Source organism: Monopterus albus, unplaced genomic scaffold (genome assembly GCF_001952655.1).
Source record: "Monopterus albus unplaced genomic scaffold, M_albus_1.0 scaffold161.1, whole genome shotgun sequence".
In the NCBI taxonomy this organism is placed as follows: Eukaryota; Metazoa; Chordata; class Actinopteri; order Synbranchiformes; family Synbranchidae; genus Monopterus; species Monopterus albus.
This window is the reverse complement of record NW_018128041.1, coordinates 231,401-244,906: the sequence shown is the minus strand read 5'-3', so window position 1 is coordinate 244,906 and position 13,506 is coordinate 231,401. Positions and strand designations below refer to the sequence as shown.

The 13,506-nt window shown below is 40.7% G+C and overlaps 1 protein-coding gene across 1 annotated transcript in view; it reads left to right on the top strand.

Annotated features, from left to right (window-relative positions):
- Positions 1–13,506, top strand: part of tns1a (tensin 1a) — a 97,104-nt gene that overhangs the window by 24,144 nt on the left and 59,454 nt on the right. Inside the window, exons 2-3 of the mRNA XM_020615283.1 lie at positions 1,212–1,326; positions 5,202–5,239. Of these exons, the coding sequence (XP_020470939.1) occupies positions 1,212–1,326; positions 5,202–5,239 (153 nt within the window). The remainder of the gene's footprint in view (positions 1–1,211; positions 1,327–5,201; positions 5,240–13,506) is intronic.

Here is a 13,506-nt window from a genome sequence, read left to right as displayed (position 1 = left end):
TTATGACACCCTCATGCATTCAGTGTGAGTTTTATTTGCTTTATGCACCTTTAGCAGGAAAGCTAGTGCCCCAGTTATAGTATTCTTGGCTGCATTTACTAAATTAATGTTGAGCTGCTTTGAAGGAGAATCACATTTTAACACAGTGACACTTTGAAAGTGTTGGAAATGTCACTCCATGTCAAGAATTTATTAGATCATTAAATTAATAGCAAAAAGGTTTTTTCAGTTCTCCTTATCCTGCCAACAAACAACAAACACACATCAACCGCAACCCCACCTTCATCATCATTTGTTTTTCAATATCTTAGCTTCTGACTGCACTGCTCCTTCTTCACTGCTCTGCTCAGCTTTTGGTGCAGTTTTTAGACTTACTTTGTCGTCAGGCTGTTCCAAGAAAATGTTCCAGCATCCCAAACACTCACGTGCATATAGTACAGTTCATACACACAGACAGCCACGCTTACATAAATGTATACACACATCATTATTGGGGTTTTTCAGGTAGGTGGCTGCTGTGAGGCTTTATTCTACTCTCCTGTACATCATTCATTAGTCATGTAATTAAAGAAATTCAAAGTGAAAACATCCTCTACTGGTGTGCGGACTATGTTGGTGTGTGTGTATTTGCATGCAATATCGTGGCACAAAATAATGCCAGGTATGAAGATGCTTGATTATGTAAATGAACAGCCTTTTGGTGCTTTGCTAAATTGAAGTGTACTGTATGACAGAAAACTACGATTACATGTTAACTATGTTGTTATATGTGTAATAATGCCACTTTTTGTATGTATTTTAGATTATTCATTTATTAAGTCTATTGTGAAGAAGGAACAAGTGAATGTTGCATTTTTGCTTGAGAAAATTAAGCAATAAATCAATTTAAAGTAATTTACCATAAAGAAAGCACTATCACAATACCATTAAGTAATGGTACCATAAGTAACAGGAAAAGGTTCCTAATAATCATTTTCTCACAAATGAAGATCTCAGCCAAAGTGAAAAAAGTAAAAGAAAAACACTCACAATAAAGAAGACACAAGCTGTTGACTGGTCTGTCAACTGAAACCAAACGCCTTCAGAGACTGAGTTCCCTATGTGCAGCCATAGACGAATATATCATTGCTGAATGCCAAATGTGTTTGCATTGGCCATGGACCTACTGGCATCTGTTCAGCTGATACTCTCCCTTTCTCTTTTTCCCTCAGCCTGATGAGCTGGAGGGCGTCCACACACACACCTTCAAGCTGAAGCCATTCAAGAAGGCCAAGAGCTGTGATATATGCAAGCAGGCCATCACCAAGGAAGGCCTCATCTGCAAAGGTGAGTGTCAGTGGTGTTGAGTTCACCTTTGAATCTGAGCAGGTAGGAGATTATGCTGAGTGAATTGTGACCAGACAGTGGCTGGTTTAGAGTCCCAGACTGGTTGAAAGAGTTATTCATTCATAAATATTCCTGGTTCCTGTTAACAATGGCTGGCAAGGCTGCTCTCTATCCCAGCATGCACCGGGTCGAAAGGTAGGAAAAACCAGTAGATGCACAAGCAATCATAGGCATTTTGAACCATTATGAAGACAAATAAGTGAGCCAGATTTTCCTCTTCTCTTGCAACTACTTTCAACATCTGGCAGAACCAGGCTATGAACTCAAGGCCTGAATACTCAGCTGTTTTAAAGAGAAAAATGATAAAAGTGCTATGCCTGTTTAGCTGGATGCTCATCATTCTTCCCTCAACAAGAACAAATGAGTTATCAGAGAAAGCCATTTACATCTTAACAAAATAGTTTAGCATTTTGGCCAATATTTAATTCTTTAATTTCCTTTCCTTTAATTTGTGAACTTGGTGTTTTCTTAAATCTATAATCACTTTTTTTTTATTTTGGTGACATTGCTGAAACTTGTTCTTGTACAGCCTTCCCCAAAAATGTGTGTATCTGTAATCAGTAACAGTTTCTGTAGGTGGTTCATCCATGGTGACTACTAGCAAGCACTTTGTGTAATTAGAGAAAAATATTTTTTGCTAAATTATGCAAAAAATATCAGACTGATAATATCATTCATTCCTGTTGCCACTTTTTGTGTGAACAGAGCCCTGAAACACAGCTTTAGAATGTTTTAGGTGTTTTAATCAACTAACTGATTTTGGTCTAGAAAATATCACAAATTAATAAAAATGGGCATTATATCTTAGAACGCAAGGAGAGGTCATAAAATTGCGACCAACAATCCAGAACCTGCAGGTATTTCTTTTACCACAAAATCAAGTGATTCCTGCAGCTGATGTTGCTGCTAGAAACTTATAGATTCATGTCAGCAGAGTGTTTTTTTCAGGAAAGACCTCTCTTATAACATGTTTTTAGAACAGGAAATGTAGATTACATTACAAGTGTTAAATCTTTGATAGATCCAAATCTGCTGTTTAGGTTTACGGTGTTTCCTTTCAAATCCTATATGTATTACATTTGTCTTTGTTTTTGTTTGTACATTGCTGTGCATATTATATGTATGTATGCACGCATCTGCTGTTTCAGATTTGTTTTTCCCTTCTTTCTCCCTCCCTCTGAGCCCATGCCTCCCTTCTTTCACAGTCCAGTCACATGTTATTGATTCTAATTTTAGAAAAACTAAAGGTTTTATTGTCACTTCAAGAAATTGTCCTGGGGATATTAGCACCAGAGGACTCCCGGGCAGCCTCACGTTTTCTCTTTGTCTTTCTTCTCTTCTTCCTTCATCTCTCTTATACACTTTGACTCACTCTCCAGTTCTCCTTTTGAACTACAAGCACAGCATCTTTAGCAGAAGCCAAGTTGACAAACACAAGCCTGGCAAAAGAAGAGGGGGCCTGTATACAGCTTTGGTTGAGGATTTGCTGTTAAATTTAACATGGCTGCTGCTGCTGCATTAGCCTAGATAAGAGGGAAAAGACGGAAAGAAGGGTCAGCGGAGTGGTGGGTGAATGAAAAGAGAGAAATTGGGGTATGGGGGACTGGGAGCTAGACAAGGAAAGCAAATGAAAGAGACTGTAAAGTTGAGCACTGGAGATTTCCCTTCCATTTTTATTCCTCTTTTGCTCACTCATCTTCTACGTTAAAATACAAGCTCTCCTTGCTAAATGGTGAATTGTAATGTCATCCAGTTAACAGCCTCAGACTACCTCCTAATGTCTTACAGTATCTGTAGAAAGTTGGTGTATTCAGCAGAAAGCATATTTTTAGCATGAGACACTGCCGCGGTCTGAGTTCACAAGTAGAACATCTGGACATGCTCATCTGAGCATCCTTTCTGCCCTATATTTCTGCCAGGAAATGTTGCTTGGTGCCCTATGTAAAGACTATGTTGCTGGAGGGCATGTGGTCAACATATATAATGCGCCAGTAAGACAATGTGCTGCGCTCTCTTCCAGATGGGTGCAGATACACTAAATGACTGTAGTGTTATCGGCACATTCTTCTGATTTACTGTTAGTGCCCTTAACCCCTTTAAAGGAATAGTTCAACTTTAGGAAAATACACCTGTTTGTTTCATGGCGGTTACGTGCTGGACTATTTCTTGGACAGGACCAGTTGCCAGGCAACCATCTGAGACCTATGGAGGCTACTTCTCTCACATAAGAAAGGGTCCAGCATGTGACCACCTAGAAGACAGCAAACTGCCATTTTTAAATTCTGGCTTTTGTATAGGTTAAACATGGCTAGCTTTGTCTGTTTTTTCCTGTCTTTGGGCTACGCTATGCTAACCAGCTGCTGGCTGTAGCCTTGTAATTTAATTGGAAGATATGTGATATAAGTGGTTTCATTCTTTTCATCTAACTCTCCACCACACAGTAAACAGCCATATTTCCCAAGGTGGCAAACCTTTTTTCAAACCTTGCTATATATCCACAGAACCTTATTTTATATTTTATTAGACATCCAAAGATACAAGTTACATCAGGCTTAATTTAGGGGAAACGTATGAAATAATGCACTGGTTTGTTTATTTGGTGTTGGCATGTTTTGCTTTGCTCTTTTCTGAGATGAGTGCGTGTGAGGATAGGCTTGTACCTCCTGTGGATAAGTGGGACTCATTAACAGTGTATAAAACCACATGATGATAATGATTCCCTCTGGTGCCTACATGGATTAGCTCCACATTTCCAAGATGCATTACAAAGGCCATTTAAAGGAAACATGATGAAACATGGGCAATTATTTGCACAAATAGAAAGCAGAATAGAGGAACACTGCTGTGCTCAAATGTTTTTAAGAATATCATCATGCATTTATATTCTGGAAACCTGGAATTCCACACATATGTAGTATGTGCACAGATGTTTATCACTTTTTTCCTTTTACACTGCTAGTTTCTATTCCTGCTTCAATTTTATCATTTATAAATTGCAGAATCTTTTCATTATAAATCTTTGTCATGATCTTTAATTAGGGTTTTCTCTTACACTGACATTGACATTTTTCAGCTAGTTGTTTCTTTAACATCCATCCATCCATTTTCTATACCACTTAGTCCCAAACGGGGTCACGGGTTTCTTTAACATCAGTTAATGAAATAGCAGTCAGTAATATAACTACACTAAACACTTTCACACAGGCTTGGACATCGGCCTCAAACAAACATTCACTTAACACTTGCCATTTCAGGCTAATTACCAAGCAATGCTTCACACACAAAATGACATAGTAATCCATTTATCACTGTTACAGAGGTTTACCCTATTTAACCAGTGTTTTGTCTATCAAGACCACCCAGCTCAGTCTCTCACCCCACCATCTACCTAGCACCCAAGCACCAAAAAGTCAAAGTTCAAGCATCTGGATCAAAAACTGAATGACTAAAATACAGACAAATTATTGAATGGATGTTTGCTTCATGTGGCCACTTGGGGGCAGCACCACAGCGTGTTTGCGTCAGGATTAGAGCTGACCTTGCTGCAGTTCTCAGCAAACGATCATCCTAGTGTAAATGACATTTTCTTTTTCAGCTTCACTTTGCAATCTGTAATTCTTCTGTGATAAAGAGCTGTTATATCCACACCTGCTGCTTTGAGAAAGAAACATCAAGGGCTTTCCTATCCATAAAAGAGAATATGTGCTCCTTTCCTCCTGAGACATTTATTTACTTATCTATTTATTTATTTTTACATCTGCTGTCATCTCTTTAAATGAACCATTACAAACCAAATGTTGTCTCTCTTATTTCAGCGTGCCGGCTGTCCTGCCATAAAAAATGTGAAGTAAAGGTAAGACATGGAACACCTTTTACTTCTTATCATTAGCAAATTCTTACTTGTTGTCATTACATATGCAGAATTTGCAAATATGTGCACAGAAGCACAGCCATACACACACACACACACACACACACACACACACACATACTTCAAATTCATACTGACATGCAGGCTCACACCCACATTTGTGCATGCACATAAGTATTGGACCCATTCTGAGTGATACACACATAGCATACTATACAAGTACACACAATACATGCACATAGATACAACCTGATGTGACCTCCATCCTTGGTAGACTTTGTTTCACTATTTTTATTGTTATATAACACTAAACAGCAAGTGAGACCAGACAACGTTTAGGCACTGGGTGTGCATATTGCTGGCTAGAAACATTTGCTTAAAACAGACGTTTAACTAAGCAGTTTCAGCTTCAGTGAGTGATTCACTGGCCATGTTCAGACAGATTTGAGAGCTGATGTGACATAATACTGCTCTCTCATTCATCTCACTGAGGCTACTGGAACAGCCAGGGTGCAGATGCAGAATGAAATGAATTCAAGAATCCATTTACCATTTCATTGCAGTCTCCAGCTAGCTCTGGTGGACGCACAAGTCAATATTCAACTCTCTTTAAATCCGACTATGCAGCTGTGCATGCATGGCTGACCAATATAAACACACAGTGTCTTTATTGGTCTTTATTTTAGTGTGTTTCATCACCATATTTAATACATTATCACACTAACAGAGTGCAAATGGTGTGGCTGCTAACATCAGAACCATGACATCACATTGTCACATTGAGGCTGCGTGGAAGGGCAGAATGTTTAAACAGAAGGCTAATATAAATACAGTGCCTTGCGAAAGTATTCGGCCCCCTTGAACTTTGCGACCTTTTGCCACATTTCAGGCTTCAAACATAAAGATATAAAACTGTAATTTTTTTGTGAAGAATCAACAACAAGTGGGACACAATCATGAAGTGGAACGAAATTTATTGGATATTTCAAACTTTTTTAACAAATAAAAAACTGAAAAACTGGGCGTGCAAAATTATTCAGCCCCCTTAAGTTAATACTTTGTAGCGCCACCTTTTGCTCCGATTACAGCTGTAAGTCGCTTGGGGTATGTCTCTATCAGTTTTGCACATCAAGAGACTGAAATTTTTGCCCATTCCTCCTTGCAAAACAGCTCAAGCTCAGTGAGGTTGGATGGAGAGCATTTGTGAACAGCAGTTTTCAGTTCTTTCCACAGATTCTCGATTGGATTCAGGTCTGGACTTTGACTTGGCCATTCTAACACCTGGATATGTTTAGTTTTGAACCATTCCATTGTAGATTTTGCTTTATGTTTTGGATCATTGTCTTGTTGGAAGACAAATCTCCATCCCAGTCTCAGGTCTTTTGCAGACTCCATCAGGTTTCCTTCCAGAATGGTCCTGTATTTGGCTCCATCCATCTTCCCATCAATTTTAACCATCTTCCCTGTCCCTGCTGAAGAAAAGCAGGCCCAAACCATGATGCTGCCACCACCATGTTTGACAGTGGGGATGGTGTGTTCAAGGTGATGAGCTGTGTTGCTTTTACGCCAAACATAACATTTTGCATTGTTGCCAAAAAGTTCGATTTTGGTTTCATCTGACCAGAGCACCTTCTTCCACATGTTTGGTGCGTCTCCCAGGTGGCTTGTGGCAAACTTTAAACGACACTTTTTATGGATATCTTTAAGAAATGGCTTTCTTCTTGCCACTCTTCCATAAAGGCCAGATTTGTGCAGTATACGACTGATTGTTGTCCTATGGACAGAGTCTCCCACCTCAGCTGTAGATCTCTGCAGTTCATCCAGAGTGATCATGGGCCGCTTGGCTGCATCTCTGATCAGTCTTCTCCTTGTATGCCAATCGAGAATCTGTGGAAAGAACTGAAAACTGCTGTTCACAAATGCTCTCCATCCAACCTCACTGAGCTCGAGCTGTTTTGCAAGGAGGCATGGGCAAAAATTTCAGTCTCTCGATGTGCAAAACTGATAGAGACATACCCCAAGCGATTTACAGCTGTAATCGCAGCAAAAGGTGGCGCTACAACGTATTAACTTAAGGGGGTTGAATAATTTTGCACGCCCAATTTTTCAGTTTTTTATTTGTTAAAAAAGTTTGAAATATCCAATAAATTTCGTTCCACTTCATGATTGTGTCCCACTTGTTGTTGATTCTTCACAAAAAATTACAGTTTTATATCTTTATGTTTGAAGCCTGAAATGTGGCAAAAGGTCGCAAAGTTCAAGGGGGCCGAATACTTTCGCAAGGCACTGTATACCTGTTCTAGCTTTTATCTGGCGATTGTCACAACAGAGGATAAAATGACTGCAAGTGTAATAATGTTCCAAAGTTCTGAAAACTGGTCGTAAAGTGTTTTAAACCCCAGGTTTAGCCTCCAAACCATCTTTCCTGACTTATATGTCCCTCTTGCTAGTGGATTAAGACAGTGCAGTTCCTTACATGTTTTGCAGATCTGTTTTCTGTTTGAAAGCTCAGTAAATCCATACTATGCATTACTGGACTTTGCTGGTTTGGCTTGGTTGAATCTCTCCATTAAGCACCTGTTAAACTTCTTCTAATTAAGAACATTTGCAACATTTGATCTGACCTAACAAACCCAGTTGAGTGGTTTCATCTTACCAGCCAATGGAAATTCAGTTTAAAATACATGCATTAGATAAATACATTGATTTGCAAAAAAAAAAAAAAATCTGCAAACGGAATAATATGAGACCTTCATGACTAGAGAAAAATGTGCTTCTCGCATCAAATCATATATTTTACTTATCCACCTCTTCACAGTCACACTCAACACATGTGATCCCAATCTGCAGTGGAAAAGGGAAGAATGCATGGGGTGAGTAAATGGAAAGGAAGGAAAGGAGGAATGAATGCCAGAGGAAAGGGAGGAAAAGGGTGGAGGGGAAGAGCATAACAAGACTATTGGTTTTATTGGTTTTAGTTGTGACTGGTTGGGAGAAATCTTTAAATATCACTCTTCTCCTTCCCTCCTTTCTCCTCTGTTCACCCCAATTCTTACTTCCTCTCCCTTTCCCCAAAAACATTCTCAAAGCCATCCCACTAACCAAATATTACTATAGGAACAAAAGTTGTGTGTTCCCAAAACATCCAGGGAAAATCTGCCAAATACCTCAGAAACCAGGCAAAGTCATTTGTGGTGGCAGTTGGGGAAATGATCAGGATCGCCAGATTCATGAGTCATTCATTCTGTTGGTGACAGACACTGGGCAGGAAATGTTCGGAGGAAGGAGGAGTAAGAGGTGTGTGTGTCTGAGAAGAGAAAATGGTGGGCAGGAATGGTAGATAATAATGTTGAAAGCAGCAGATGGGAATTTTAAAATTGGTAAAAAAGTAGAATTTTGACACAAGTTTTCTAATCCTTATTTGCTCATGTGCTAACCTCTAAATTGTTTACTTGGGACCAAACATGTATAAATATATGTCACTTCATCCAGTGAAATGACTCTTGTATAAAAATAAATGGGAGACAGTATAGCAGTGGCATGTTCATTGTCTCAAGCTGTCAAAATCCAGAGAAGTAAAGTCTTAGTGTCAATACGAGTGTGGCTTTTTTTAGCTGACTCCACGCTGACCTCCAACAGTAAATGTATTGTGAAGCATGGCGAGGTTGTCGCCAGTGGTCTGCAGGCCCCCAGACTTTAACTGCTGTGCTGCACTAATTTCATTTAATGTTTGTTATTACAAGTTGCCACAATGTTCCTTTTAATGCTATACAGTAAGTATGTTGTTGGTGGTGTTATTATATTTTATGTAGCATCTCTGTGTTTTTATGGCATAGGGTCTATTCTGATTTTAATGAGGGCATGATGAAGGTAAATGTTTTTCACTTACAGTGTGATGTGAGACAATACTACATATGCACAGTTAATTAGTTTTCACTAAGAGCTGAACTGACTACAGAGTTGGGTTTTAATTGTGAGTATACAGCATGTGTCATCTTTCATGTTCAAAAAATTCATTTGGTCCATTAGTTAAAAAAATACATATTAATATGTGCAGCTTAAAGTTTTTATGCTCAAAGCATAATCAGAATCAGAATTTGCTTTATTGGCCAGGTGTGCTGGACACAAGGAATTTGACTCTGGTACAGTGGTTCTCAATGTGTACATGTAGCCCAGCCTACAAAAATATATAGACCAAATAAATAAATAAATAGTTGTTAAACTACATATATTTGTCATGATTCTGTCCCCTCTACTTCCGGTCTCATGCTTTTATTTTGATATTACTTCCTGTTACAGTCTCATCTCAGCTACAGACTCTTTACCTTAATCAATGACAATTGTTTGCACCTGTTTACACCCCTTTATAGGCAGCTTCCTCCCACCAGGAAGCTGCCAGATTGTTCTACCTTGTGACCACCGAATATTGCCTGACCCTCCTGATTCAGATTGTGTTTTCTGTGCATCTTCCTGAAGGACTGAGGTTCTTGTTACCATTGCTAACTCTGAGAGACGAGACAGTCCAAGTAACTTCAAAACAGTGCTGATTTATTCAAAGGATCACAGGTAAAATTAACATTACACGCTCAGGTATCTTGCACCTCCAAACTGCTCGCAGGCAGATGTAAGATGAAAGACCCTGAACCCACCAGGCCTATACATTATATCCCCTCGGTGGGGCTAGCCCCATACTACACAGAAACGTCAACCGAGACGTCTCTGTTACCAGCTTTGCAGCTGGTCATACCTGTCTGCTGACAGTCATCAACTCTTCTCTCTAGTTATCCTTGACCAGATGTACCCTGTAGAAACTCATAAGCATGCCTAAGCATTTAACAGTCTAACTAGACATCCTATCTCCACTAAACATTTCTAATACATAAAGTATCTATCCAATTTCTATCTGACTAAAAATACCTAACATTCCCTTTCTGACCGTGTTTCTTGTGGATATCTTGAATGTGTAAGTTTGCTGGCTCTGACCCTGGACTGTATTATCAATCTGAAAGTGTTACTTGTTGACTCAGACTCCTGCATTGTGTATCCTTTTTGTCTGACCAGTGCTGTGATTAAAGAGTCGGTGTTCTGTTTTTACTCATCTGGCTTTATAATTGAGTTCACCCTCGACATTGTGGGCAGCTTCACACACTGTCCCTGTCAATATTTGCTGTTAAAACAGTTTATTTTATTCCATGCCACTTCATTTATTTGCAGAATTAAAATGAAGTTCCATAGTTCATTTAAAAGAGTTCATTTAAAAGCTTAAAGTGTAGCAGAAAAGAAATCCTTGTCTGTACAAATGCACATAGTTTTTGTTTGTTGTGTACATGACAGAAACGTGGTCAGTTGCATTACCTAATCTTGCAGGACATCAGACTGTCAGTCTTGACCTTCCTTATTTGCAATTGGCATTTCTTTCATCAACATCAATCAGAATAGTGCTAAGGTACAGTATGTTTATAGGTATTGCACTAAGGGTTATTGTCCAGTCATACTATCGTGGGTTAAGTGTTTAACAGAGTGACAGCTTGGGGGAAGAAACTGTCCCTGTGCCTGGTTGTCTTGGCGCACAGTGACCTGTAGCACCATCCAGAGGGGAGGAGTTCGAACAGATTGTGTCCAGGGTGTGAGGGGTCTGCAGAAATCTTCTCCGCCCTCCTTTTGACCCGTGAGGTGTACAGGTTTTCCATGGAGAGCAAGCTGGCACTGATTATTCTTTCTGCAGTCCTGACTGTCTGCTGGAGTCTGTTCCTGTCCTGTTTGGTTGCTGAGCCAAACCAGACAGTGATGGAGGTGGAGGTGCAAGATACCTGAGCGTGTAATGTTAATTTTTTACCTGTGTTCATTGAATAAATCAGCACTGTTTTGAAGTTACTTGGATTGCCTCGTCTCTCAGAGTTAGCATGGCACAAAGAATCGGAATGCAACAGTGGGGGGGGCTGTTCCTGAAGTCCACTGTCATCTCCACTGTTTTGAGCGTGTTCAGCTCCAGGTTGCTGCGGCTACACCACAGGACCAGCTGCTCAACCTCCCGTCTGTAGGCTGACTCGTCACATCTCGGATGAGACCAATGACCGTTGTGTCATCTGCAAACTTTAGGAGCTTGACAGAGGGGTCCTTTGAGATGCAGTTGTTGGTGTAGAGTGAAAACAGCAGAGGGGAGAGCACACATCCCTGGGGGGCACCTGTGCTTATTGTCTGGGTGCTGGATGTGGTTTTCCCCAGCCTCACCTGCTGCTCCCTGTCTGTCTCCCTGAAAGCTGGTAATCCACTGACAGGTGGGGGCAGGCACAGTGAGCTGGGTCAGTTTGGAGTGGAGGATGTCCAGGATGATGGTGTTGAATGCTGAGCTGAAGTCCCAGTGCATAGGTCCCTGGGTAGTCAAGGTGTTGCAGGATGTAATGCAGTGCCATGTTAACTGCATTGTCCACAGTCAGTGAGTTCATCCAGGTCCGTAGCTGCAGTCTCCAATTCACTCCAGTCTGTTCAGTCAAAGCAGGCCTGTAGCTCCGACTTAGCCTCCAGTCCAGCTCTTCACTGTTTTGACCACAGGCTTTGCAACTTTAAGCTTCTGCCTGTAGGTTCGAATATGATGGACCATGCAGTGATCAGAGCATTGGGGCTGCATGGGGGACAGTGATAGGCGGACAGTGATAGGCGTCTTTATTGCTGTGTCGTGATTTTTATTCCTGGTGGGACAGGTGACGTGCTGCCTGTATTTGGACAGTTCATGGGTGAGACTTGCTCTGTTGAAGTCCCCTAGAACAATGAGTGGGGAGTCAGGATATTCTAGCTCCACGCTAGTTGTCAGTTCTGCCAGGAGCTGCAGTGCGCTAGCGTGGGCCTGCGGCTTTAAATAAACACCCACCAGGATGAAGCTTGAAAATTTACAAGGAGAATAGAAGGCTTTGCAGTTGATAAAGAGTCCCTAAGTCTGTGTTACATGTCCACCATAGCACCGTGATATCTGTGCACCAACCTTCATTTATGTAGAGACAGATTCCCTCTCCTCTCGTTTTCCCGGACAGCTCCATTACGCGATCCGCTCTGTACACCTGGAAGCCTGGTATTTGTATTGTGCTGTCCACTATGGAGTCTTTGAGCCAAGTGTCTGTGAAGCATAAAGCAGCAGAGCATGCAAAGTCAAAGTTGGTCCTGTTGACGAGAAGGATTTCATCCATCTTGTTGACTAGGGAGTGGAGATTTGCTAGGTGGATAGACAAGAGTGGAATCCGGGTCCCTCTCTGGCAAAGCCTGACTAAGGCACCTGCCCGCTTACCCCGCCGGCGTCTCCTCCAGGTCCCGTAGATTGCATCTGCGCCTCCGATCAGAATGTCCACACAGCATTCCTCAGTTCAGCCTAATGTTCAGTTTTTCTCATAAATCCAGTAGTCCTAGACCATTCTGGCTTAGACATAAAGAAAATGACTTACTGAATGGCTGTACAGTATATCTACTTATGAGAGGCTGGTGTGACATATTCTTTCTCAAGTTTAATTTGTAGGATTTTTTTGGAGATAAACACATGAAAATACCCATTATTTTACAAGGAATTTGCAGCTGCTTCAGATTTATTTAGGTACTATTTGCAGGGGTCCTGCAGGTAAATTGTTATGAATTAACTTTGGCCCCAATGAAGCAAAAATACATAAACAAATCCACATAATGGAGTACCATCAGTATCTATGTGTGCAAGTACGTGTGTTTTGTTGTGTTGACTGAGTAGTACAGCCTCTCTGAATTCTCTGTTCTTTCGCACCATCCATGGAAACAAGCCCTCATTATTCTTTTGGATTTATCTCTGTCAAGTCTTGGAGGAGCCTCCTGGAATGCCGCTGCAGTGGTTTGTCCTGTTCGAGTTAGAACACACAGCTGAGGTTTGGCAAGGAAAGGTAGGGCCAGATAGGAATGATGGGAAGGGGTTGGACAAGAATGTTGAGAGCACAAGAGATTTGAATATTCCTCAAGACTGCTTTTGTCTTTCCTTGGCTTAGCTTTGGAAAATGCCATTTACATGTTTGAGTTTTGTACTAAATTCATTGTGGTTGTTTCTGACATGCACACATGACCACAAGACAAATTTGTTTGGAAAACTTTGGGATAGTAACGCAAAATTGATCTGTGTTGTTAAAGGTACTGTATGTCTTGTTTTTTCTAGTCCTGTAAAACAGTCTGCATCCTGCAGGTCTAGTGGTGGAGTCAGAAACACATCACAGTTATTAAAGGACAGTTGGGTTGTGTATTGCAAA